The 27518-nt window shown below is 46.7% G+C and overlaps 1 protein-coding gene across 2 annotated transcripts; it reads right to left on the minus strand.

Moving 5' to 3' along the window:
* Positions 1-1393: 1393 nt before the first annotated feature.
* On the minus strand, positions 1394-8630 carry NFE2 (nuclear factor, erythroid 2). Of its 2 annotated transcripts, XM_036124225.2 has the most exons (4): positions 8370-8630; positions 4310-4777; positions 3853-4021; positions 1394-2659 (listed from the first exon to the last, which is right to left on the minus strand). In XM_036124225.2, the coding sequence occupies exons 3-4, from the start codon at positions 3964-3966 to the stop codon at positions 1658-1660; spliced, it is 1116 nt and encodes a 371-aa protein (XP_035980118.1). In that variant the 5' UTR covers positions 3967-4021; positions 4310-4777; positions 8370-8630; the 3' UTR covers positions 1394-1657. The 2 variants fall into 2 exon arrangements, with proteins under 2 accessions (XP_035980118.1, XP_035980117.1); XM_036124224.2 differs by lacking the exon at positions 4310-4777.
* Between the last annotated feature and the right edge of the window lie 18888 nt (positions 8631-27518).

The following is a 27518-nucleotide window of genomic DNA, read 5'->3' on the forward strand; positions in this document are numbered from 1 at the left end:
ACTTTTTAGATGAAGATTACCTGTTCAAAGTTTTTGAATCTGGAACAGAATCCAAATCATGCTCCAAAGCTGTTCCACCTTTCGCTTTAGTTAGGTACACACCAAGTAATGTACTACAAAAGATCTTCAGGAGAGGGGGGCATTTCTCCCCATTTTTATCTCCAGTGCCTAGAACAATACTAGAACCTAGGTGCTCAAGTGTTGGATAAATGTCTAAATTTGCCTCTGAATTACAACTTTTGGGAGCTTGCTTAGAAGTGAAAAAAAAAAAACTGCCTGATGTCCTTTAGGTGAACTAATCAAGTTGCTGAACAGCTAATCCCAGGCACTGCCCTTTACAACTTGATCCTGCATTTTCAATTTTTTGAGAAAGTTCACAAGTTGGAACTGTTTTCAGATCTATTAGGAATCAGAAGCCTTAAATTGCTTTCATTCCCTAACCTAGCTTAGAGACCACGTTTCTGAGAATCTGTGAGCGTGAAGACTCTACACCTTTGATCATTGTCTGCTTTTCATGTCTCACAACTGAATGTCTATCAGATCTTGAAAGTAAAAGTACGTTTTCCTTGTTGGAATGGAGCTACTAAAGTTGAGTAGAAGTATAAATAGAAGTAAAATACCCCAAAGAGGTAATTTGTGTAATCCAGTGACTGGAGAGATAGGAACCACCCAACTCCATTCAAGGAGATGGTGTAGTGTGAGAGAAGTTTGGAGTTTGATGTGATAAAGGATTCTAGAACTTAATCGTGTTCTACTTAAGGAAAAAAATAAAAGACCCTAGATCTTTGAGGATCTAGAAAAGGGAGGCCCCAAAATGATTGGATAGTGTGTCTAACGTAACCAAGGAGACAAAAGTTCCCGAAAGGCATAACCTACTCCTCGGGGAGCAGGTTTTACCCAGACTCGGGTATGAAGTCCCTTGAAACTATGATGTCCAATCAAATTCTCTCAAATCAAGAGCATCTCAGACTTCTGAGAGCTCTGGCACATCAGGATGAGGAAATCCAATAGAAGTAGCCAGGATGGAGAGAACAGAAAAAAGGCCTATGGGCATTCTAGACTTTTCTGTGCTCCACAGACAGGAGAGGTCTGAACCTCAGGGACCTTGCACAGAGGGTGTAGCCAGCGTTGGCAGCAATGGCCACTCTATAAATAGTGGGCCCCCAGGGAGGGTGGGATTCCTCAGATCATCCATGACCTCTGGCTCTGAAAAAGGAGATGAAGGTGATAGATCACACTGCTCAGGCCCAAATTTCTTGCATACCTCTGTCATACAGAGCTGCAGGAGAAAGAAATGAGCTTGGCAGGGTTCCCTCCCCACCGCTAACAAGCACTGAACTCAGTACTCGGCTTCATCACCCTCTCTTGAGAAGGAAGACACAGTGGAAGGCTATTTGTGTAGAGCGCTTTATATACCAAAGCTCAAACGAGGTGGAGCTTGGAGACCTAGGAAGCTGAATCACAGAAAAGAGATTCCAGCCCTCCCCTCATACACTTGTCTCAAGGCGAGCCTTACTGAATACACCTTGGACCCTCCAAACGCCAGGTTTCCCATTGTCCCCTTCTGGTCTAGAGAACCCAGCTTCTTCTGGGGAGTACCTTTATCAGAAGGGAATAAAGGAAATCTCCATCACCAGTCCCACCCCTCTGGGCCAGCTTAGTCTGTGGCCTCCATCTTGGTCCCCCGGGGCACCAGGAAGATGGCCCCATCAGCAGCCTGTTGCAGAGCATACTCTTCAGGGGAATAGCTGTTGCCTGCTTCATCCCGCAGATGCTGGAAAATGTCACAGTACAGCTCTGTCAGCTGTTGGCGCATGACCTCCAGGGTCCGGTCAGCCTCCCCTCTGGCCCGGAGAAGCCGTTCCCGCTCACTGCCCAGGCGCTCCAGTTCCCGCTCCAACTGCACAATGGTCTCCAACTTTCTCTTGCGACAGTTCTGGGCGGCCACCTTGTTCTTGCCCCGCCGTCGGATGTCCCGGACTAATGCCAGCTGGCTCTCCGTCAGTGGGTACCGTGCCAACAGCTCATTAAAGTCATCCACCGGCAAGTTGACAATCTTGTCCGTCGGGAAGGGAATCTTCATGGCCAGGGCCCGACGCTCATCCCGACTTCCCGCCTCCCCCCGTGCAGTGGACTTGGCCCGCACAGGGCCTGAGGAGGGTTCTAAGGGGGTCTCTGCAGGTGGCAAGGCATAGTTGGGGTGGGCCAAGGAGTTGGGCATAAGTGAATAGGGGTACTCCACTGGGTACATCTCTACATACTCGCTGCGCCGCCGACCAACCTCTGTCCCCTCCAGCTCAAGAGATTCAGCGTCACTATAGTTGAGGGATAATCCTGAGTCAGATTCTGGGTCTTCTTGGGGCTTGGGGGGCCCCGCTGGCAGCCCAATGTCCAGGAGAGCCAAGGGATCTGGGAGGGGCTCACTGAGCAGCCCCGAGAGGGTCAGTGCCTTGGAGACTGGTATGGCCATGTTGCCATAGGAGTATGAAGGGTCTGGGACATGAGATGTGGGTGCTGGAAGCTCATAAGGTGGTGGAGGAAGGGGGAAGCCAGCATCTGGGTGGATTGAGCAGGGGCAGTAAGTTGGGGGTGGCGGGGGCCCAGGGTATGGGGCTGGGGCTGGGGGCTCAAACGATGGCTCACTTGGAGCATTTAGGCCCTGCAAGGAAAGACACAAAGAGGTTTTGGAGACAGGCTGAAGAGAAACCAGCTCTCTCTCAGGACCAAGCTGGGTCCTTCTGAAAGACACAGTAAGATAACAGGGGAACAGAAAAGTGCTAAAAATCATTCGAAGCTTCCTGTAAGGTTGCAGTGCAGCTATTTCAAGCAGAAAGCAGCTTAAACAGGAATGGAAGTCACTGAGGTCAGACTTTGGAAAGGACTATCTAACGCTGCAACAATACGGAATCTCCTCCTCTTCAGGAGAAGTTCTTACTGGGTTGAAATGGCACTTCTTCCTTTATTTCCTTCAGGAAGACAAGAAGTTGTTATCTATGATGACCGCCCTCCCCCCCAACCCTTTCCTGCTGTGGTTATCTAGGGTCAAAAGGGTCAAGTTCAGACCCTGGCCATGCCCTGGGTGCGCAGCAGAGGGAGCTGCTGAGCAGGAGGAGGGCTTAGGGCAGATCATGATGGCCCCGGGCATTGTGGCAGGGAAGAGAAGGGGGGGGGCGGCGCAGAGCCAGGTCTGGGGGCTGAGGCACCTTGGGGAGCCAGCATAAACTCTACCCTCTCCTCTTCAGTCCCTCTGTCCCTGCCCAGGTGCGGAGAGGAGGAGAGAACATGCTGGAAACAGGGCCCCCAACTCACATGGAGGAGCCACCGTGCTCCAGCCCAGATGGGGACAAAGGCATCATTGTTAGGCCAACAGACACCCCTTTGTCCAACTAGTAGGAGGCGAGGACCCCGTCATAGTCTGACCCCCCCCCCCCACCTTCTCCAGGCCCCTGAACTACTGCTCTGCTACCTGAGGGAAAGGGGCCCAGCATCTGAGGACAGGGGAGGAAATGAGGGAAGAAGATGGGCAGGATTGGAAGAGGGGGAGTTCCGAAGGAAAGAAGGTGAGAAAAGGAAGGCGGGGCAGGAGGTGGGATAGAGAGATGTGAGCAGAGTGGCTGCTGAGAGAGCTTACACCCCCAATCAGATCCTTCCTTCCCCACCACTACTTTCCCCTGCTCTTCCACACCCTTTTCCCTTTAATATTCTGGTCTTCCATCCAGATCTCCCTCCTACTCCAGCCCTTCCTTTTCCAGTGCCTGGAACATTCCCTGCTTTCTCCAGCCCCCTGCCCCAGTCCCAGCCAGACTCCCTGCTTTTCTGCTCTTTCCCCCAGGTCCCCCCAAATCTGCTCACCTGCAGCTCAGTGATGGACATAATTTCTTGCCAAGTCAGCTCCATCTCGCCCAGCTCTGGAGCGGGCAACTGTGTCACCCTGTCCCTGCTCTGCTGGGGAGGACACGGGGGCATCCTACTGGGCCAGGGCCTGGTCCAGGATCCCCAAAGCACAAAAGGCCCCAGAAACCTGTGTCAAAGGAGGAACAGGTTAAAAATAATAATAGTAATAATAATAATAATAATAAAACCAGGAGATATAGGTTAAGGCTTCTCCTGCTAGGTGCCAGCAACTTTGTCCTGCCTCCATGGAGAGCTCCCTGCAGCCTCACCTGAGAGAAGGAGAGGCCTCATCCCCCGAATTATGTTGTCCTCATCAACCGACTCCTTAAGCTACAAAGGCTTTCTCTGCAGTGTGATCTCCACCTCACCTGCTATGGCTGTGGTCAGGTCCTTTGGGAGCACAGTGGGTCCTTACCTTCTTTTTCAGACGAGATGCCTTCCCTTTCCCCTTCTTCTTACTCCCCAAAACTGTATCACTGGCCAGGGCAGAAGTCACATCTTCTGGGGGTTTTTTTCCCCATTTTCTGGGGCAACATCAGGGATCACTCCTGCTTTCCTCCTCTGTCCTCAGTTTTCCTCCTCTGTCTCATCTTCCAAGGTTGAGAATGAGTGCTTGGGGATCCCCAAGGAGCATGTTGTGGGAAGAGCAAAGCAGACAGCCCCTCCCCTTCTCTGAGATATGGCCCAGGCCTGGTGGCTGATAGCAGCTCTGCCTTCTCCTCCTATCCTGACTCTGGGCTCCCCTGCTTGGGCCTGATAAGAGGCTTATCAGCTGGAGGCAGCAGAGGAGGAATGGTCTCTGGAGACACTGGACCTCTGTCCTACGTCCCTGTAGGGTCATCTCGGCCATACCCCAACCCACACAGCCAGGCTTCCAGGGTTCCTAAGGTAATATAACAATCATAGCAAAGACTTATTAAGCACTGTCAAGAACTGTGCTGATGTTTTACAAGCATTAGTTTGAGATTGATTTTCACAAAGATCCTATAAGGTCCATTCAGAAATTGAGACCCAACCTGATAGACAGCAGGCGCAGGTCTGGAAGCTGTACTAGCTGACTCTGCGAGCCTGTACTGACCTCTCGGACACCTTGCCAGCCCACTCTTGGGTCTCCATACTCTAAGCCTCTAGTGGTGGTTTACCTCAGTCAGTTCTTTCTGTGGTATCTGTCTCTTTTCTTCTGAGGGAATATCTCTTTAGAGCCTTAAAAACACAGTCCCCTTCAGCCCCCCCCCCACCACTTTTTTTTTTTTTTTAAAGATTTTATTTATCCATTTGAGAGAGAGAGAATGAGAGAGAGTACATGAGAGGGGGGAGGGTCAGAGGGAGAAGCAGGCTCCTCGCCGAGCAGGGAGCCCGATGCGGGACTCGATCCAGGGACTCCAGGACCATGACCTGAGCCGAAGGCAGTCGCCCAACCAACTGAGCCACCCAGGCGCCCCCCCCACCACCTTTTTTTGATCTGAGCTCTAGCTGCCAGTCAGCCGCAGAGCAGCAGTGTGAGGTTGGGCAAGCCATCGCCGCTGCTCTGAGCTTCTGTTTCCTCATTTATAAAACCAAGGAGTTGGATAAGTTGAACTCAGAGGTCCCTTTCTGCTCGGGCAGCTTACTGTTCTCAGCAAATCCTCCCCCACCCCGCCGCCTTCATCTTCTCTCTATCTGCCCCTCTCCTCATCCTGCCTCCCTATCCCCTGACACCCATCTCCCTGCACCTGTTCGCCCAGCCTTTAACAAGAGATGCCCAGCAGATTTCACAGGGGCTTCCCAATATCTTAGGGCCAGACACAGCACCCCACCCCTACCATATAAGTAAAGGCAGGCAGGCTGGGGGTGGGAGAAACTTATAAAAGGACAGAGGATAGGATGGGATGACCTCAAATTGCATGACCTGAGATCACCACAAGGATGGCCTGTCACAGCTATCCAATATGAAATCTACTCTTTGACTTAACCCAAAATTAGTAAGAACTCCAAATTATCCATTGGAAGGAGGATCTCCCTTAGCCCTTGCCCCCCCACCCTTTTGTTATACTGCCATCCCCAGGGCTGGGAGCTGCTGTAGGCACAGGCGCTTGGCCAGTGGGCAAAGTGGGTGGGGTGTTTATGTCTGTCCAGGATGCCATTTCAACACCGGAACCCCACCCTCCCCCACCCAGGTTCTGGAGGAAATTGCCCAAAGGCAAAGTGAATGGAGAAGGGGGTTAGGGGGCAGGGACAATGACTCTTGCCTCATAGTCCTTCACACCACACCGCACCCCCCCCCCCCCCCCCCCCGCCCCGCAACTTTGTCCCTCCTTGCATCTTCCTGGATCTGACTCTTAGGTGCAGTACAAAGATCCCGCCCTAGGAGGCAGGCAGGAGATCAGGTTCTCTGGCCTTCCAAATGCGAGACTTTGGGCAAATCACTTCCCCATTCAGTCTCTTCCACTAAATGGAGACAGGACTGCGGGAGGCAGTCACCAACTTGATTGTGCACCGCAGTCACCTGTTGTACTTGTAAAAACATGGGCTCCTGCGAGTCGTCCCAGACCTACTGAATTGAATTCATAGGTGCAGGTACCCAGCAAGCAGCATTTTAACAAGCGCCCTAGTGTTTCTGATGCCAGAGGCCCACCCCACCTTGAAAAACGCTAAACTAGTCCAACCATATGTATTTACAGGAAAGAACACAAAGCCAGAAAAGAGCCTGGCAAATGACCTCCAGACTTCTCCTAGCTTCAGACCGAGGCAAAGCTGGGTTCTAAGCTGCCCTGGCCTCTGAGACTAGATATCAGCCCCTTCTCATGCACCTTTGGGACAGGGAAATGAGAATCCAGAAGGGTCCCTGCGGGAGGCAGGAGGCCGGAGAAGAGGGAGTTGATGAGAATCTCTGGATCAGCTCCAACCACCTCTCTGGTGCAGTGGCAAGTTTGCACCAGGCCAAAGAGGAGTAGTATGTTTTTCCCCAGATACTCAGTGGTTGTTGGTGGTCTATCTACCAGGCATAGGCCCCTCTGGGTCTTAGGAGCCTACCTTTCCAGGATGGGCCTGGGGGCCTGGGGCTGGCCACTAGCGGTATAGGAGGGTGTAGTCAGAATGGAGTCAAACAGAGCATCACAGAAGATGCAGAAACAACAGATCCTGGGAAAGTAGAGTGGGCCTCCCTGTGTCCCTTTTGCTTTACAACATACAGTTCCCACTTTCCAGTTTAACCTGCACTTTGGGGTCACACAGCCATCTTCCTCCCTACCAACATGTACCAGGTAGGACTGGAGCCATCTCCAGGGACTATAATCCGTCCTCCTGACTCTGATCCTGATGGCCCTACCCAGAAAGCTCTTATCACAGTCTCTGAGTACTCACAGAATGATATAGAGCTTTATATTTAAAGATTCAAAATGAGGACCCTTTGTGGAGGGATGCCTTGACGGGGAGAAAGAGAGAGGGTGCTTGCCTCTGGGATCCTGTTCTGAGGTTGATTAGACCACCCCACCTGTCCAGCTATCAGTAGAAGCAGGGAAGGGATGAGGAGGGATCCACGAAGCCTGGGGTGTGGAGTGGCAGGTGAGCAGGCTATTCAGAAATATTAGGACCAACCCCAAAAGAGGGAGAGACACATAGAGGTGAAATAGAGAAAGAGAACGGAGGAAAAGGGAAGAGAGAGAGAGAGTTAATCAGAGTGAGATTTAGTCTCCTGAGGGTATACGTGACTCAAACAGGTGTATGGGAACAAGGGAGAAAGGGACACGTTTGTGTTATCCTCATTCGGTCCCTAGAAACCAAACTCCAGTCATCTGGGGGCCAATGACTAGAGAATCCCAGCCCCAGCAGATCTGTTACCTTCCTCTTCTCTTCCACTGCTACCCAGCCTCCTACTTCCCAAGCTGCTAAGATTTCTGGTCTGAAGGAACTGCACTGGGGTAGGACGCCCTCCTCTCCCAGCCAGTTCTAGCTGAGCTCGACTGCCCAGGCCCGGAGATGACAAGGGGCAAAGGAGGCAAGAGCTCAACAGCCCTGCGCCCACCACCCCATCCTTCTGCCGTGCTCCCCACCCATCCAGGCATCCAGTGTCTCCAGTTCCTCACCTTCCCCCAAATCCTCCCAGCTGGCCAGACAGGGCAGCAAGATGGAATAGAGTAGGGGAAAGGCTGGTACCATACACCTAAGAGTCTATCGGCTCCCCGGGGGCAGTCCCCTGCTGAAGGGCTACTCAGGTTCACCCTCGGCCCCTCAAAGATGCCTCAGAGGACCACTGTCTGGTCCCCATCTACAGCCTCTCACCCCAAGAATCTCAGAGTGCTCAATAAGTCATCTAGGTCTTCTCCCAGATGAATTCCCAAAGATGTCAGATTCCTAAACCAGGGGCAGCCTGGGAGGGCCTGAGATCTCCTAGGGATGTGCAGAAAGTTGGTGATTTTCTCGTCTGCCACCTCCACCTCCCCAGCTTGCCGCTTGGATCCCACTGGAATCGCCCACCCACCCCGCCCCTCAAGCACCTGTGGCAGGGTCCGAGCTGGGTGAGGAGAGAGATGTGGCTCCCGGTGCTGTCTCTGGGGAGGCTGGGCCTGCGCTGACACCTCCTGGGTGAGGATCCCTGCTACCTCTGAAAACGGGGGAGGGCTGCGCCCCGCCCCCGGGCCATTACTGAGCGCTGAGTGTGGAGGCTCGGCCTGAGCACGGGGAGCGCCGGGTGGCGCACCAGCCTCCTCTCCGAAGACCTCGGCCTGAGTTCTCCGTCCTTCCTCCAACCCTCCCCTTTCCCCGTGGCCCTCCTCTCCTCCTGCCCCTTCTGGCCAAGAGAGGAAACTTGAGCCCGGTGTGGTTTCTGCCCACACCCCGCCCCCACCTTGCTCCCAGCCAGCGGGGGCACACATGGCTTCCAGCGCCTCCCAGCCCTCCTTTTGAGCCCAGGAGTCCGGCCAGGCCTGCGTTTCTCCTATGCATATGATAAATTCCAACCTGGTAGCCCACTCCAAGGTGACCTCTAAACTTTATACAAGTCTAACCTCCTTCCTTCTGTCCCCTTGACTCTCTTAGGGACAGGGAAACTGAGTCATAGCAAGGTGGATGGCAGCTGAAGATAAGGATCAAATGTCTAGTGTCCCAGTTGTTTAGGCAGGTGGGCATTTAGGGCATTGCTTTTACTTCAGGAAAGCCTGGGTTCTGGGAGAGAGGTAGGGGAGCTATTTTGGGGAGGAGGGGCAGTTGCTGCTTTGATGTGTCCTTTCACCTGTAGCCTTCTCCCCTCCCCCAGCAGCCTCAGATGTCCTAGGACAATGGCCTCTTTCTTGGCCAGGTTTGTTGTCAGTGTGTGAGGGGAGTTAGGTGTGCATGGGGGTGCCCAGCAGGGACAGTATTCACCTCTGTTAAAGGGGGCCCTGGGTGCCCTTTGTCCTCCTTTCTTTCAGGCAGGGCACCCCAAACACATGGCAGCTGTGTTTCTCTGGACAGGCCAGCACATGTGTGTAGGATATCAGGTTTATCCCCCAGCACCCCCAGACAGCTCTTTCTCAGGCCAGCAAGTACCCCCAGAAGTCACTCCATCATCCCTTGATCTCCAACACACAACCCAAGACCCAGGCCAAACAGATCTCTCTCCAGAGACCAGAGGAGTCTTGCTTCCTCCTAGCTTCCTTTTAGTGACTCTCAACTGTAAGGAAAGTCCTTCCCATGTCTAGCTTCAGTCCTTACAGCTGCAGCTTAGACTTTTTCTCTGTTTTTTCTTACAATAGTTCAAGTTCTATTGGAAACAATTAAAGATGGGGAGGCAGATGGGTGGCACCCCAAGGCGAAGCTGGTACACAGCCAACATCCTCTGATAGGATCATGTTCACTGTTCAGATATTGAAAATATTCTGTCCCAGTTGATAAAGAATAGCTGCTGGGAGTCCTCCTCCAAGTGTTCCCTGCCCTGACACCTCTACATCAGCACCCCAGTTCTCCCTTGGGACCTTCCACAACTAGCACCACAACCAAGCAACTCAAGAGGCAGTTTGATACAGCTTCCTTGCAGCTTCTGCCTGGGAGGCGGGGGGGGGGGGGGGGATTGATCAACCCCCACATCAAACCCATGGTTAAACACTTTGGATTTCAGCTCTATCCCAGGAGATCATGATTCTATATGCATGATCTATGTAGGACAAGAGGGGACCCATGGCTCCATGACACGTTACCTGTGGGTCCAGAATCTCTTGATGACCTGGGCATGAATCTGGGTCACGTACCTGGCATCTGGGTATTCAGACATAGCTCTCTCAGTGGCAGACTTATTCGGGCCCCTCAGAGAGGATGATGGGTGGTGATAGTCACACTTGTGGCTGATTAAATAACGGTATCAGGTTACAGCTAGTGCACAAACATTTACTGAATGAAAACTACCAGCTCAGGACACCGTTGTGGCATTGCAGATACAACTGGATAACACAGGCCTCGTCATTCATTAATCCATTCAGCGAATATTTATTGAGTGTCTACTATGTTTTATACTCCAGGAACACAAAGATCAATAAGACATAGTCTGTGTCCTCACTCAGTCTCGTTGGGGAATTACACTAGTAAAGGTCTATATAAAGTGCTATGGAGTTGAATTTCTGCTTGATGAAATTCAGGAAAGGCTTCACAGAGGAGGTGACAATTGAGTGGGGCTGTGGAGAATGACTAGGGGTTCACCTGGCAGAGAGAGGGAGAAGGGTATTCCAAGCAAAGATATGAAGGCACAGAGCCATAAAACATAGGGTAGTACTTTGGGTCTACTAGGGTGGGGTGTGGGGGTAGGAAGTAGTAGAAGATAAGCCTGGGAAATTTGAGGCTAGATTGTAAAGTGGCTTGAAAGTCAAGCTAGGGACAATTTTATCTTGTAAGCAATAGGCATTCATAGAAGTATCTGAAGCAGTTTCCTGCTTATTTCAGGGGGACAGACATGATCATGTAGGGTGGACTAAGTGAACAGACAGCCTTCACTGAGGCCAGGCAGAAGTGTCTTTCCCACCTCTCTCCTACTCCCCTCCTATAGGAAGAGGCCATGACTGCCGTTCCCACGCTGTGTCCTGCCTCCAGAACACCCTTGACAGCCCTCAGGGGTGGGAATGGTTCCTTCAGCCTCCTCCTCGCAGATTTCTGATGTCCAGAGTCAACAGCCTTCTCTCTTCAGTCTCCTTTGTCTGATCTATGATTAGCAGGGGATTAGGAGCCTGGATGGGTAGTGCTTGTGGCTGGGCAAGGCAGAATACCTAATATTTTCCTATCCCAAGATTCCCCCACTTCAGCAAAGGTAGCAGACAGAATATGGAGAACAACATGGCAACATATCTTTACTGTTACACCATTCTCCATCCATGTTGCTCACCTACCCCCAAAAGGCTGACTTGTCACCCCTGATCAATCCATCCCCCCTCACCCCAACGCATGTGCACACCACCACCAGCATTAGGTCAAGCCACAAGCAGTGTTGCCAAACACCCCACTGGGTTATGCAACCAGCTTCCCGAGTAGGGCGGGGTGGTAGAGGTGGAACCAGGGGAGGGCCATGGGTCCCAGAGGGAGATGGCTGCCTTGCCTGCTTGCCTGCTGGCCTGACCGCAGTGGCCCCAGGGGGCGGGGGCAGGCCTGGCCCTTTATCAGTGCCCTGCAGGGTTGCACCCGCCACCCCCTGGCTTCCTCTCTCAACAGACGGAAAGGGGAGGCAGCCACAGGAGGCAAGGGGAGGGCTGGGCGTTATCCTAGGCACCAGAGCCTGGCGGTTACCCCGGATGGCAGGGGGAGGTAGTGGAGGGGGTCTGGGACCTGGGAATAGTTAAGGCCCCTCTTACTAAAGTAAACCGAGGCCCAGGTATTGGAGCCAGATCTCCTAAGCCATCCACTGGGGTTTTTCCTTGTGTTCTAGTTTGGGTAAGGATAGGATAAAAAAAAGTTGAGGAGGTCCTTTCCAGTGATAAGAATTCTTAGAGGATTGACGCAGGAGTTGAGGGGAGACTGAGCCCCATTCTCAGACCAAAAAAGCTCAGGGCTTACGGGTCGAGGGAGTTGTGTAAGACTGAAGTTCCCAGACTCTGACATCTAAGAGTTATGCCCTGCTAGCAGAGCCTAGCCCTGAACCCAAAATGGATGAAGACTAATAGATGAGTCCAGAGTAGCCCAGAAGAAATAACCCCTGGGGCTTCATTCTAAATCTCAAAAGAGACATGAGCATGGTGTATAGCAGAATGAGGGAGGACCAGATCCTGACCTGGGCTTGAGTCTCAGCATTTCCTGGTTATGTGGGCTTGGGCAGCCCAAACTTTCTGAGTTTTCTCTCCTCACCTGAAAAATGGAGATGATGATAATAATACCTATTTAGTGGTGCTGAGAAGATGAAAAGAACTCAATAGGAAAGTGAATCTGTTATTATTAGGAGATGGAAGCTTCAAAGCCTGGAGACCAGAGCGTCTCAGGGGCTTGGGGAACAAGACTAACCTATCTGGAGGCCGCACTCCTGTGTGAGAGACTTGGCACAGAACTGCAGCCAGCCAGTGGACAGTCTGACTCTGGGAGACATTCAGACCTAGGATGCAGCATTTTGTGGGGGCGGGTGGCAGCTAGACTTCCAGGAACTAGCCCTCAGGCCATGGCTCTCCCACCAGCACTATTGGGCGGGGCCAGTTTTAGCCACACAATGGGCACAGGGCCAGCCTTATGGGCTTCAGTCACCTTCCAGGAACCCCAAACCCCTACCCCCACCTCACCATGTTGTAATCCTCTGCAGGGGCGGAGCTGCCTAGGAAGCCCCACCCTCTGCTCCTTAGAGGATGAGACTTGATGCCTATTTTTTTAATTTTTTAAAAAATATTTTATTTATTTGTTTGTCAGAGAGAGAGAGCACAAGCAGGGGGAGCGGCAGGCAGAGGGAGAAGCAGGCTCCCCGCTGAGCAAGGAGCCCAAAGCGGGACTTGATTCCAGGACCTGGGGATCATGACCTGAGCTGAAGGCAGATGCTTAACCTACTGAGCCACCCAGGCGTCCCTTTAATTTTTTTTTTTTAATTAAGTAAGCTCTGTGCCCAACGTGGGGCTCAAACTCACCACCCCAAGACCAAGAGCCGTAGGCTCCTCCAACTAAGCCAGCCAGATGCCTATTTGCTCCTTCTCACAGCTATCCTGCTCATTCCAGTCTTCTATCTTTGCTCAAGCCACTCGCCTCCACCAAAATGCTCTGCTTGGCCCTTCCTACCAATCTGAGGCAGTATGGAGTAGAAGAGAGATCTCAGTTTGTCAGCTCAACACAGCACTGTGCATTTTGGCAAATTATTTAACCTCCTTGAGCCTCAATTTCTCCTAAATGGGGAGAATAGAGCTCCCGACACAGGTGATTGTGAGGGATCAGATGAGACCATGTACGTAAAGTGCTTACACAGAAAGTCCATGAGTGTCGGTTTCTTGTATGTACCAAATAATTAATAACCTGATTTAAATGTTTTATTTGCAAATCGAACCATATGATTTTGTGTTTTATTATATTGCCTTGTAATAGTGACGGTATAAACTGTATTGTACAAAACTTGACTCAGGCCCTATAGCACAAAGGCTAAGAGCATAAATTTAGGGGGTGCCTGGCTAGCTCAGTTGGAAGAGCATGAGACTCTTGATTTCGGGGCTGTGAGTTCAAGCCCCACATTGGGTGCAGAGATTATGTAAATAAATAAAAACTTAAAAAAAATAAATTCTTAAAAATTTTTTTAAGAGCATGAATTTTGGAGTTGGAAATGCCTGTACTCTGACAATCACTTTGAGATCTCAAGCAAATTCTTTAATCTCTCCAAGCCTAATTTTACCCACCCAGTAATTTGGGGGATAATAACAATACTTACATGTTATTTTGAGAAGTAAATGAGTTAAAAACCAGGTATGTGTGTTTAATTCAGTGATTCAGTGCCTGGGATATAGTAAGCACTATTAAATGGTACATATGTGGCGCATCTAATATTATTAATAAATATATTAAATTATTGCATTAAATTGTTGTGAACTAATAAACTTATTGAGAAGGAGTGCATTTTATGTTTTGTCTTTTTTATATATACCTCAGGGTGTCTAGTTCTGAGTATAAATACTGTCACTCAATCAACAAATATAGAGTATTTGCCAAATTGCTAAATTTGGAGGATACCAAGATAACTAAGTTGTGATCTTTTGCCTTTGGGCACTCACAGTCTAATGGTGCAGACACATGTATAAACAGGTAAGTGGATATGGCCAGGGATGTGAGAATAGATAAATTAGGGTTTTTTTGTGCGGGGGATGCCTGGGTGGCTCAGTCAGTTAAGTGTCTCCCTTTGGCTCAGGTCATGATCCCAGGGTCCTGGATCTATTCCCACCTCAGGCTCCCTGCTCAGCGAGGAGTCTGCTTCTCCCTCTCCTGCTGCCTGCCGCTTCCCCTGTTGTGCTCTCTCTCTCTCCCTCTCTGACAAGTAAATAAATAATAATTTTAAAAACTCTTTTTTTTTAAAGATTTTTATTTATTTATTCATGAGAGACAGAGAGCGAGAGAGAGAGGCAGAGGGAGAAGCAGGCTCCCAAGGAGCAGGGAGCCCGATGCGGGACTCGATCCCAGGACCCTGGGATCATGACCCAAGCCGAAGGCAGACGCTTAACCATCTGAGCCACCCAGGCGCCCCAAAAAATCTTTAAAAATAAAGAAAAAAGATTTAAAAAATTAGTTTTGGGGGGAACAAAGAAAAAGAAGCAACTATCTCAGAGGAGGCCTCAGAGAGGAGGTAACCTTTCAACTAGTCTTTTTTTTTTTTTTTTTAAGATTTTATTTATTTATTTGATACAGAGAGAGATCACAGGTAGGCAGAGAGGCAGGCAGAGGGAGAGGGAGAAGCAGGCTCCCCACAGAGCATGAAGCCCGACGTGGGGCTTGATCCCAGGACCCTGGGATCATGACCTGAGCCGAAGGCAGACACCCAGCCGACTGGGCCACCCAAGTGCCCCTCAACTAGTCTTGAAAGATGGAAAAATCTGAATTTCCTAGGAGAAAAATGGGAGACAACATTCTGAGCAGAAGAAACGATATATGTAAATGCACAGTTGTGGGGGGGAACCTCTAAGATTTGACCAGTTATAGTATATGGGAACCCCAATGTTGTAAAAAGAGGTTTGGGTGGAGAGGAAGTCTCCTAAGTTTCCTGGGACAGCAGAGTAGGTCTTAGTGAGGAGGCTCAGAGCCCACTCCCTGCCTGGAGTCTAGTTGCCTATCAAAGTTCTCAGATAGACTCCTCCCTCCAAGTACCCTGGGGCAAGTTGGGATGACCTACCCTGGGAAAACTTACAGGGCTTTATTTATTTATTTATTTATTTATTTATTTAAAGACTTTATTTATTTATTTGACAGAGAGAGAGATAGCGAGAGCAGGAACCAAGCAGGGGGAGTGGGAGAGGGAGAAGCAGACGTCCCGCTGAGCAGGGAGCCCGATGTGGGGCTCGATCCCAGGACCCTGGGATCATGACCTGAGCTGAAAGCAGACGCTTAACGACTGAGCCACCCAGGTGCCCCAACTTACAGGGCTTTAATGAGGTTATCTCAGTCTCTAGGAGTGACCAACTTGGTCAAAACTGACAAGGGGGTTCTCCTCACTGTGGTGAGCCTGGGCTCACCTCTATGTAGCACATGGAGACACTGGATAAAGGTTGTCTAATTTTCCAAGTGCCTCTGGGCCCCTTCCCAAAGTCTCTTGCAAACTAAAGTTTCTTCCAAAAAGCCTATCTCCACACCAGGGCCTCACACTTTCCCTGTTGGCAATTCTTGTCTGTGTTTGCTCTGGTTGCAGTTTAAACCATGCTCATAACCTGCTTGCTGCTCCTCTCGCCATATTTTCCCCAAAGAGATCACTTGGCAGAGAATGAGACACCCACAAGGAGAAAGGTGCAGAGCTCCTGACCTCATCTTCCCCCAACTATCAGCTTTCCTTCTCCAGAATGAAGAGACAGAAAAAGAGAAAGGGCTCCATATTGAGGACTGGTGGAGAGCCAGCAGCTCAGTTACCCAGACAAGAAACGAAAAGCAGACTTCATTGTTTCTTACTCTCTGGTGGAAGGAAAGGTAGAAAGAAGAAATAAGGAAAGACCAATGGTTGGAAAAGAAAAAAAAGTTGGAACAATTTAGTCCAGATAAAATCCTCTGAAGTGTCCAAGTACCTTAACTTCTGGTTCACCGTTTCTATCTTTTCTTCTCACACCCTAACACCTCTCCTCCCACCCAATTACCTCTTTTCCCTCAAAGATCTCTAAACCATTGATACTATCTTTTTATTTTATTCTTTTTTTTTTTTAAAGATTTTATTTATTTATTTGACAGAGATAGAGAGCGAGACAGCACAAGCAGGGGGAGTGGCAGAGGGAGAGGGAGAAGCGGGCTTCCCGCTGAGCAGGGAGCCTGATGCAGAGGCTCGATCCCAGGACCCTGGGATCATGACCTGAGCCGAAAGCAGATGCTTAACTGCCTGAGCCACCCAGGCGCTCCTTTATTTTATTCTTTAAATAACCCATCCACTCCCCTTCATATCCAGAACTATAAACCTGCAGACACTGTTAACTTCCTTGCCCCTTTCCCCCTCCATTGAACTTTCCTGAGGAGAAAACAATCAATTCTGGGATGCTTGGCTGGCTCAGTCTGTAGAGCATGTGACTCTTGATCTTGGGGTTGTTAGTTCAAGCCCCATGTTGGGTGTAGAGATTACTTAAGGAAATTTTTAAAAAATCAATTCTGGTTAAATCCAACAATTTAGCTTCTCCACATCTATACCTGGGCAGCTAAATAGTGATAGAGGAAATCCCAGATTCTTGCTGACTAGTATCACTTTAAATTTATGACCCAAAAGCTCAACATTGCCTAATACTACATTTCCCTGGTAAATTCTCATTTCTACTCTGCTCAATAATTGTTTCACACCTTCTCTCTTCTAAAATCTCCAACCCCCCCTCCACTTCTCTCTCAGCAGATGATCTTGTCTCACATTTCATTGATAAAATAGATGCAGTTAGATGGATTGTCTTATTTTTCCAATACCAAATCCACCATCTTACTTGCGTGTATTTCCACATGCTCAGCCTTCTACCTTATTAAGATGAAAGAAGTATCCCTGTTACTAAGGCCATCCCCTCTCAGCTCTGTGAAAAGATGAGAAAATGAGATTTGTCTGAGTGCATAGCTAACATTCAGTTCTGCACCACAAGCGGCAAGATTGCCCTCTGCACAGCTGACTCTGTGGTTCCGGGCCTGAGGAAGAGTAATAAAATAATTCAGAGGTAGGGCTGAACTGCAAGGTGGCAGTCCTAAGAGTTCATCCAGGTGGAATTCCCACCCCGCTCTCTCGGATCAAAGCAGCAGCTATATAACCCCAGGAAGCTTCCTCTTTGTGGTCTTAAGTGTCATCATAGTCGTATGTTGGGGAGACACTTCCTATACTTCAGAGACAAAGCCAGACTGCTGTTAGGTCAGAAAGATTTTACCTTCTTCTCTTGTCTCCCCAAGACCTGCTTCACTGTCAGAAAGTGCCCCTACTGAGCACCCAAGAATCTCTGTGTCCTTACTAGTCATTTTGTGGAGGGGATGTGCTCCTATTTCCAGGCCATCAGCTATGGCTGCTGAGGCTCTTCTATCTGTAATTCCCCCTGTTTATGCTGTTTCCCATTCTGTAGAAACAATCAATGATTTCTTTAGCAAGAGGCAGAGCAAGCCCTGGGCTGGGAGTTGGAGCATTTAGCACCTAATCTAGGTGAACTATGTGCGGCCCTAGGCGACCTAAGCACTTTCTAAGTCTTCATTCCACTCTAAAATGGAAAAACAAAACAACAAAAACTCCTCTCACTACCTCTCTGAGTACATGAAATAAGGCTCCTGCCAAGCCTGGGTTGATGTTGGAGGTACAAGAGATACAAACATTGTTGGGTTTTCTTTTTTAAGAGGTTCTGAGCCTCAGCTTGAATGCCCTGAAGTTGATTTTGTCCAATTAATTCATCTTAGGAGAATTCATTTATGCTGACCAAACTCAAAAGAGCATGAAATATAAGCCATATGGTTGATTTAATGTTCCACATATAACTTACAGTGGCCTAGACAATCCTATTGACCAATCAAAATACTTGACAATTTTGGAAGTCAAATATTATAATTAGAAGGCTGTTTAGTGAACAAGCGAATTAGTTGGATAATTTTAATGACTAATAGAACTACATCCATCTTCTTTATAAATATATAAGATACTTGTGTAGGCCAAACAGGGAATCTTCTTCCCTAAATGTCACTGGGGAAATACTGACATTTTTTTTTTTTTGGTTGGGGAAGGGGGAATTCTATGCAGATTATCTCCCCCTTTTGTGAAGACAAGGTACAATTGAATTGATTGGGTCTCAGCTCCAGCCAAGTTAATATAATTGATTCTGTTTATGTTCACTTCAGCCATTTTATTGTAATTGATTAGGTTAGAGTTTGATTGTGTTAGGGCTCCAGCCATTCTACTTTAAGTGATTAGGCTGCTAGAGCTTTAGATATATTGATAGAATTATGCTTTCCTGAGACGACACCAGGTCATTTGCTTCTTCTACAGATGGCGATTCTTATCCATTACACTTTGACTTTTCCTAATTTCACTTGTGGTACACAATCTTTTGGGGATATTTTCCCATTGTTACTATTCTGTGTTCACTGCAACCTGAAGAACTGTAATGGCTTCCTAGTTGGTCTTTCTGCCCTTCATTGCTCCTGGAATCCTTCCTACACACACAGTTGTCAAATTAATTGTCTTAAAATTTCTTTCATCCAACCTACAAAATAGGAGAAAATACTTGCAACTCATATGTCTGATAACAGTCTAGTATCCAGAGTATATAAGGAACTCTTAGAGCTCAACAACAAAGAGACAAACAACCCAATTTAAAAAAATCGGTAAATGACTCGAATAGACATTCCTCCCAAAAAAGATTTACAAATGTCCAACGAGTACATAAAAAGATGCTCAGATCATTAGTCATTAAGGACATGCAAATCAAAACCATAATGAAACACCACATCAACTAGGAAGGTCATTAAAAAAAAAAAAAGGAAAACAACAAATGTCAGTTATAACGCGGAGAAATTAGAACCCTCGTGCCCTGGAAAGTAAAATGGTACAGCTGCTGTGGAAAATAGCTTGGTGGTTCCTCAAAAAGTCACACATAGAATTAACATATGACCTAGCAATTCCACTCCCAGGCATTTAAACAAAAGAACTGAAAACAGGTACTCAAATATTTGTAACATGAATGTGCATAGCAGAACTATTCTATTTACAATAGCCAGAAGGTGGAAACAGTCCAAATGTCCATCCACTGAATGCATAAACGAAACAGGGTACATTAAGCAATGGAACATTACATGGCCATGAAAAGAAATGAAATACTAATACTTGCTGAGAAATGTATGCATCTTGAAAATGTTGTGCTAAGTGAAAGAAACCAGATACAAAAGGTCACATATGGTATGATTCCATTTATCTGAAATATCCATAGAGATAGAAAGCAAGTTAGTGGTTGCCAGGGGCCAGAGGGAGGGGAAAATTGGGAGCAACTGCTCTATGGGTGTCAGGTATTTTTGGGGGGTAATGAAAATGTTTTGGACCTAGATAGAGGCAGTGGTTACACAACATTGTGAATGTACTTAATACCACTGAATTTTATGCTTTAAAGTGGCTTATTTTGGGGGGCGCCTGAGTGGCTCAGTTGGTTAAGCATCTGCCTTCAGCTCAGGTCATAATCTCGGAGTCCTGGGATGGAGCCCCACGTGGGGCTCCCTGCTCAGTGGGGAGTCTGTTTCTCTTCTTCCTCTGCCTCTCCCCCTGCTCGTGCATTCTCTCTCTCAAATAAATAACTAAAATCGTAAAAAAAAAAAAATAAAATGGCTAATTTTTTGTTTTATGATTTTGCTGCAGTTTAAAAAATTGCTTCCAGGGTTGCCTGGATGGCTCATTTGGTTAAGCATCTGCCTTTGGCACCGGTCATGATCCCAGGGTCCTAGAATCAAGTCCCACATCGGGCTCCTTGCTCAGCAGGGAGCCTGCTTCTCCCTCTGCCTGCTGCTCTCCCTGCTTATGCTCTCTCTCTGACAAATAAATAAATAAAATCTTAAAAAAAAAATTTAAGGGTGCCTGGGTGGCTCAGATGGTTGGGCGTCTGCCTTCGGCTCAGGTCATGATCCCGGGGTCCTGGGATCGGGTCCCGCATCGGGCTCCCTGATCCTTGGGGAGCCTGCTTCTCCCTCTACCTCTGCCTCTCTCTCTGTGCATCTCTCATGAATAAATAAATAAAATCTTTAAAAAATTTTTTTTAAAAAATTGCTTCCATAATCTCATGCTTCTGCTCGGAAGTGTTCAATGGGTTCCAACTATTTATAAGGTAATGAATAACAATGGTAGAGCATTTAACAGTTTATGTATATTTTTATTATCTCATTTAATCCTTACAACTTTATCCCCATTTTGATATTCATTTTTTTCTTTATTAGTTTTTAATAATAAACACATGCTTGTTGTAACAAAGTCAAATAATACTGACATATATAAAGGAAAATTATTTAATAATCCGCTCTTTCCATCTCACCCTCTAGGGTAACATATATATATTTAGCTTTTTTCTTTTTATTTTTTTTTAAGATTTTATTTATTTATTCATAAGAGACAGAGAGAGAGAGAGAGGCAGAGGGAGAAGCAGGCTCCCCGCTGAGCAGGGAGCCCGATGTGGGACTCGATCCCAGGACCCTGGGACCATGACCTGAGCCGAAGGCAGACACTTAACAATCTGAGCCACCCAGGCACCCGTAGCTTTTTTCTTTTTTAAATACGGCTTTATTTATTTATGTATGTATGTAATCTCTACACCCAAGATGGGGCTTGAACTCATGAGCCTGAGATCAAGAGTCACATGCTCTACTGACTGAGCCAGCCAGGTGCTCCTAGGGTAACATTTATTAATACGTTTCTTCCACATTTCCCTTTATGTGCTCTCTTTCTCTCTCGCTCTCTTTTAAAAAAGATTTTATTTTTAAGTAATCTCTATACCCAACATGGGGCTCAAACTCACAGCCCCAAGATCAAGAGTCACACGCTCCACAACCAAGCTAGCTAGGCAACCCCTCCTCTATGTTCTCTTCGCCTGGAATGCTCTTCTCCCATATATCCACATCATTCATTCCCTTACTCCTTTCAGATCTTTTATCAGATATCTCCTTGTTTGTAAGGTCTTCCTTGATCACCCTCCTAAATTTCCATCCTGTCCGTCACTTTTCCCCAAGGTGAATGGTACCACTCCAAATTGTGCAACATACTAGAATTGCCCCCTAGCCTCCTCTTCAGTTTTAATTTTCTCCCTAACACTTATCACCACCTAAACTCCTATACAGTTTACTTGTTTCTTCAGTTACTGTCTGCTCCTGCTCCCCAACTAGCATGCAATTTCCATGAGGGTAGGGATACTTGTCTGTTGTGTTCACTGCTATATACCCAGTACTTAGAGTGAGTGGCTGGTCCACAGCTGGAATTCAATAAATATTTGTTGAATAAATAGAATAGAATAGAATAGAATAGAACATTTATAAATATAGTTATTCATAATTAGAGTCTCATATTGTTTCAAATTTTAAAAATGCAGGGGCACCTGGGTGGCTCAGTTGGTTAAGCGCCCAACTCTTTATTTCAGCTCAGGTCATGATCTCAGCATTGTGAGATCGAGCCCCGAGTCTGGCTCTGTGCTGGGTGTGGAGCCTGCTTGGGATTCTCTCTGTCCCTCTCCCTCCAACCCTCACCCCCTCTCTCCCTCTTAAATAAAGAAATAAATAAATAAAATGCAGTCGTACCTCATAAATTCCTCTGCAACTTACATTTTTCTTTTTTTTTTTAAAAGATTTTATTTATTTATTTGACAGAGAGAGAGAGAGCGTGCGCACGCGAGCACAAGCAAGGGGAGTGGCAGGTGAGGGACAGAGGGAGAAACAGGCTCCCAGCTGAGCTGGGAGACCAATGTGGGGCTCAGTCCCAAGACCCCAGGATCATGACCTGAGCTGAAGGCAGACACTTAACCGACTGAGCCACCCAGGCACTCCTGCAACATTTTTCATTTAACATGCCACTCTACTACTTCTCCGGGTTAATGCATACAGCTAGAATATGATTTTTCATTAGTTGCATATTATTCCACAGTCTGGATGTACAATAATTTATTCGACTATTACCTTATTTATACACAATAATATTATTTTTTGTCATTGTAAACGATGTTGCAATAAGCATTCTTGTATTATCATTATGTACTGGGTTATGTTTTTATTTCTCTAGGTGAGGATGTACTTACATTTAATTTTACAGGATATTGCCATAATACTTTCCAAGAGACTGTAACAGTTCCAACTTCCACAATCATCTGGTCCCACAACAGCAGCCACGTAGGTTTGCATTCAAGGCATTTCCCAATCGGCCATAAGTACCTTTCCAGTTTTATCTTCATCTTCTTCTGTTTCTTTATTTGAATCCTACCATCAAGCCAATCCCTCAAACATTTTTTACACAACCATGAAGACATTATGCAGAGTGAATAAGCCACACAAACACAAAAGGACAAATATTATATGATTCCACTTATAGAAGGTACTGGAATAGTCAAATTCACACAGACAGAAAGTAGAATAATGGTTACCAAAGCCTGCTGCGGGGCGGGGGAGGAGAGAACGCGGAGTTATTGTTTAATGGGCACAGAATTTCAGTTTTGGACGATGAAAAAGTTCTAGAGATGGATAGTGGTGATGGTTGCACAACAACGTGAATGTACTTAATGTCACAGACTGTACACCTAAAAATGGTTAAATGGTAAGATGTATGTCATGTATAAAATAAATTAAAATATTTTACACTATTTTACAATTAAAAAGTAAAAAAAAAAAAAGAAGCTTTCTTGCACATCCTATACCTTTATTCATACCAAACTCTAAACTCTATCTGGCGTTTCAGCAACGAATGAATGAATCAAGGCCTAACTCAACACCTCCTCTTCTCCCAGACCTTGACAACCCCCTGCCCCAATCCTAAAGGATCACTCCCTTTCAATATCTGTGCTCCTTATTAGTCTTTTAATCCTGAACTTCCCTTTGACACTGTTCATTCCTCTTTGTATCTTGCATTTTCACAAATGTTCATTCCATTCAGTAAACACTGAATGTTACCATTTGAGGGCGAGGTGCTGAGGAAATAAAATGAATGGGACATAGATGGCAAGTCTAGTGAGTTAGATCTATGTGTTACGACATGGCTGTAAGTAGAGTCAATGATGGCAACGAAGGGGAAACGTTCAACTCCACCTGGGGACATCAGAGAAGGCTTCATGGAAAGAAGTTGATTTTGTCCTTTAAAAAATAGCTTATTTTTCTCCTTTTAAATAGCACTCACACATTTTATTTATTTTTTATTTTTATTTTTTAAAGATTTTATTTATTTATTTGACAGAGAGAGACACAGCGAGAGAGGGAACACAAGCAGGGGGAGTGGGAGAGGGAGAAGCAGGCTTCCCACAGAGCAGAGAGCACGATGCGGGACTCAGTCCCAGGACCCTGGGATCATGACCTGAGCCGAAGGCAGACGCTTAACGACTGAGCCACCCAGGTGCCCCTCACACATTTTAGAACACCTGGAAAATATAGAAACATTGAAAAAAGTCCTAGCACTTAAAAAAAAAAACAAACAAACACTGGTTACATTTTGGTATATTTCTTTCCAGGCTTTTTCTCCATTTTTTCCCCACATATATTTTTTTAAGATTTAATTTTAAGTAATCTCTACACTCAATACGGGGCTCAAATTTACAACCCTAAGATCAAGAGTTACACACACCACCGACTGAGCCAGCCAGGCACCCCTCCCATACATTTTTTATAAATTGTTTGTAACCATATATACATGGTTTTATATTATATATATATACATACACACACACATATATATATGTATATATATATATATATATATACACACACATATATACATATATATGGGGCAGGCACATACTCGTTTCCCATTTGATTGATTCTTTTTTTTTTTAAGATTTTATTTATTTATTTGAGAGAGACAGAGAAAGCATGCGGGCGCATGCATGTGCGCAGGAAGAGGGGCAGAGGGAAAGAATTCAAGCCAACTCCCCACGGGGCTCAATCTCAGGACTCTGAGATCATGACCTGAGCCGAAATCAAGAGCCAGACCCTCAACTGAGTGAACCACCTAGGCGTCGCCATTTGATTGATTTTTAAAGGTTTTTCAAGTGAAGGCTGATGGAAGATAAAACTTTAACTCTAGAAAAGGCTCTAGATAGCTCTAGTCCGTTTTTTGTGTTTTTTTTAATTTTTAAGTAATCTCTATCCCAAACATGGGCTCAAACTCACAACCCTGAACTCAACAGCCATAGGCTCTATGACTGAGCCAGCCAGGTGCTCCAGAAGGCTCCTGCTTATCAAGTCCAAGTCACAACAAGAATTAATGTCTCCCGTCCAGCCAGTTGTCCTCCCCCTATACACAGTTACCTAATAGGCTGGAGACCTAAGAATGAGCCATCTTCTGGAACAATGTCTGACTGTTAAAATTTGTCACTTACTCTATCAAAGAAAGAGGACCTCTCTCCCCATCACACACCTTTTCTCCTCATGGTCCTTACAGAACATCAGGCATTGGTGTAGCGTACTTCAGGTAGGACTGGAATACACAAGAGGCTGTACCACAAGTTAGAAGAGTGGATCGTGGGTAAGAATATGGTTTAGAACCAGACCTCCTATGCTTGAATGTATGGCTGCCAATTAATTGTTGTATGGCTTTAAGTAAATCATTTAGTTGCTCTGAACTCTACTTTCCTCATCTATATAATGGGTGTAATAATCATCTACTTCATAAAGATTTTCTAAAAATGTTAAATAATGGGCCTCGGGGCAGCAGGCAGCTGGGAGTGAGGGGGTGGCCCTGGAGTAAGGGCTGTGGCGTTGCTATGGCACGGTGGCTGCAGGGTTGTTGAGAAACTACTAAAATTCCTGTGGAAGTAAAGTAGAATTTAGTAAGAACATAATGGATGGAGAAGAGAAAACCTATGGTGGCTGTGAAGGCCCTGACGCCACATATATCAAATTGATATCTTTTTTTTCTAAGATTATTTATTTATTTATTTGAGAGATAGAGTGAGCGAGAGAGAGAGAGAGCACATGCGAGCGGGGGGAGAGGGAGAGGGAGATGCAGGCTCCCTTACCGAGCAAGCAGCCCAATGTGGGGCTCAATCTCAGGCCTCTGGGATCATTACCCGAGTGGAAGGCAGATGCCCAACTGACTGAGCTACCCAGGCACCCCCAAATTGATATCTTTTGATGGTCATGAATTTATTGTATAAAGGGAACATTCACTAACATCAGGAACAATAAAAGCCATGTTGAGTGGCCCAAGTCAGTTTGCAGAGAACAAAACTAACGAGGGGTACCTGGTTGGCTCAGTCGGTTAAGCCAATGACTCTTGATCCCAGGGTCGTGAGTTCAAGCCCTGCATTGGGCTCCACTCTGGGCCTAGAGCCTTTTTTTTTTTTTTAAGATTTTATTTATTTATTAGACAGAGAGAGACACAGCGAGAGAGGGAACACAAGCAGGGGGAGTGGGAGAGGGAGAAGCAGGCTTTCTGCAAAGCAGGGAGTGCAACGCGGGGCTCGATCCCAGGACCCTGGGATCATGACCTGAGCCGAAGGCAGATGTCCAATGACTGAGCCACCCAGGCGCCCTGAGCTTATTTTAAAAAGAAAGAAGAAGAAAAAAAGAAAAAGAAAAAGAAAGAAGAAAGAAAGGAAGGAAGGAAGGGAGAGAGAGAGAAAGAAAGAGGAAGGAAGAAAGAAAAAAAAAACAAATGAAGTCAGTTTAAGAGATCCGATCATATGTGCTATCAAAAGTATGCATGTATTTTACCTACAATGTTTGCTACACTAACAGCTCCACAGAGATTCCTGAATTCCCAGTTGCACCTGAAATTGCACTGGAACTGCTGATGGCTGGGAACTTCCTAGATTGTTAAATAAAATAAATTATAATAAACTGTTAACTTTTTTCTTATTAAAAAAAAGTTAAGGGCGCCTGGGTGGCTCAGTCGTTAAGCGTCTGCCTTCGGCTCAGGTCATGATCCCAGGGTCCTGGGATCGAGTCCCACATCGGGCTCCCTGCTCCGCGGGAAGCCTGCTTCTCCCTCTCCTACTCCCCCTGCTTGTGTTTCTGCTCTCACTATGTCTCTCTCTGTCAAATAAGTAAATAAAATCTTTAAAAAAAAAAAAAAGTTAAATAATCTATTCAAAGATTTAGCATGTGCCTGGCACATAGTAGATGGTCATTAAATGTTAGTTTTATCATTAAGCTGCCAAGCCAAGGACAACCTTGTGATGCCAGGCACAATGCTAAATGTTTGAATAACTCCCCATTCAGAACAGATAAAGGCTAAGCCCTTACTGCCTCCAGATATGAGGCTTGTCACCTGGGACTTTACCAGAAAAATATATACCTTCCTTCATACCATATGTTAACTCTAGTTTTGTATTGTTCTATACTTTTCTCTTAGGTCCTCTGGCTCTACTCTGAAATTATTAGAAAAACTCTTGGGTAGGTTTGGATGTTCTTCTTGGAGAGCTCCTGAAGACACAATTGTCAGAAATGGAAAAAAAACCAAAACCCAAAAAACAAACCAAAAAACCTCTCTTTAGAGCTAATATAAGGCAATAGGTATCCCTGACCTAAGAGGAGTCGGCACCAACGAACCTAGGGGTAGAGGAAAGCTAAACTTCATCAAAAACCTTCCATATTGTGAAATCCCTGCATTCTGTAAACTTCTCTTTTCTCATTTTGCAACAGCTTGTCCCTACTGGAAAACCGCAGACCCTGTTCCCTATACCCTTCCTTATCCTGGACCCTCTGCCCCTTTGTCCCTCCTACTATCTCCTCTCTAGTCTCCAAAGCTCTAATATCCCGTTTCATGTCTGGCCAAAGAAAATCTCCGTTAGAAATTCACTGGCTTCTTGTCCTTCCTTCCCTGGGCCCAACAAAGCCTGGGGACTCCATCTTGAGATTATTACGGTAGCAATTAACTTCTGGCGGCCTTGTTTTATCTAGTGAATACGCTGGGCATCTCTTGGCTTTACTCTATGGTTGTGCAGACTGTGAGGATACTGAAGGGATCTCACCGAGTCGCAGGGAAGAGCGAGCAGTGTTTGCTAAAGCAACCTTGGATACCCAGGCCCTAAAGTGGGCTTTTGGAATGAGGATTAGGGTAGGATTCCGTCAAGAGCGGCCAGTGTTGAGGGCTAAGGAGACACAGCGCCCTCTAAAGGGAGTGCGGATTAAAGTTGCTAAATCAGGCCGACGATATCACGTGTTCTCCCCTCTGCCAATTGAAAATTAATAATCGCTTCCTCTGTTCCCCATGGAAACAACCCCGCCCCACTGACCCTCCCGCCCCATTCAACCGTGAGGTTTTGGCGTTTTATTGAGTCTTTAAACTGACAATCAAATGCCTGCGCTTTCTGGCTGGACACCTTGCTTCCGCTAAGCAAGTTAGTACACTGATTGGCCAATAGAGCAATAGCTGGTACGATATA

The sequence above is a fragment of the Halichoerus grypus genome, chromosome 6 (genome assembly GCF_964656455.1).
Source record: "Halichoerus grypus chromosome 6, mHalGry1.hap1.1, whole genome shotgun sequence".
In the NCBI taxonomy this organism is placed as follows: domain Eukaryota; kingdom Metazoa; phylum Chordata; class Mammalia; order Carnivora; family Phocidae; genus Halichoerus; species Halichoerus grypus.

What these genes read in the sequence shown, in the direction of transcription:
- NFE2 (XM_036124224.2), bottom strand. Translation starts at nt 3,966, where the DNA reads ATGCCCCCGTGTCCTCCCCAGCAGAGCAGGGACAGGGTGACACAGTTG. An exon ending in TGTCCATCACTGAGCTGCAG is followed by an intron (nt 2,660 to 3,852) that starts GTGAGCAGATTT and finishes CTTTCCTTGCAG; the next exon opens with GGCCTAAATGCTCCAAGTGA.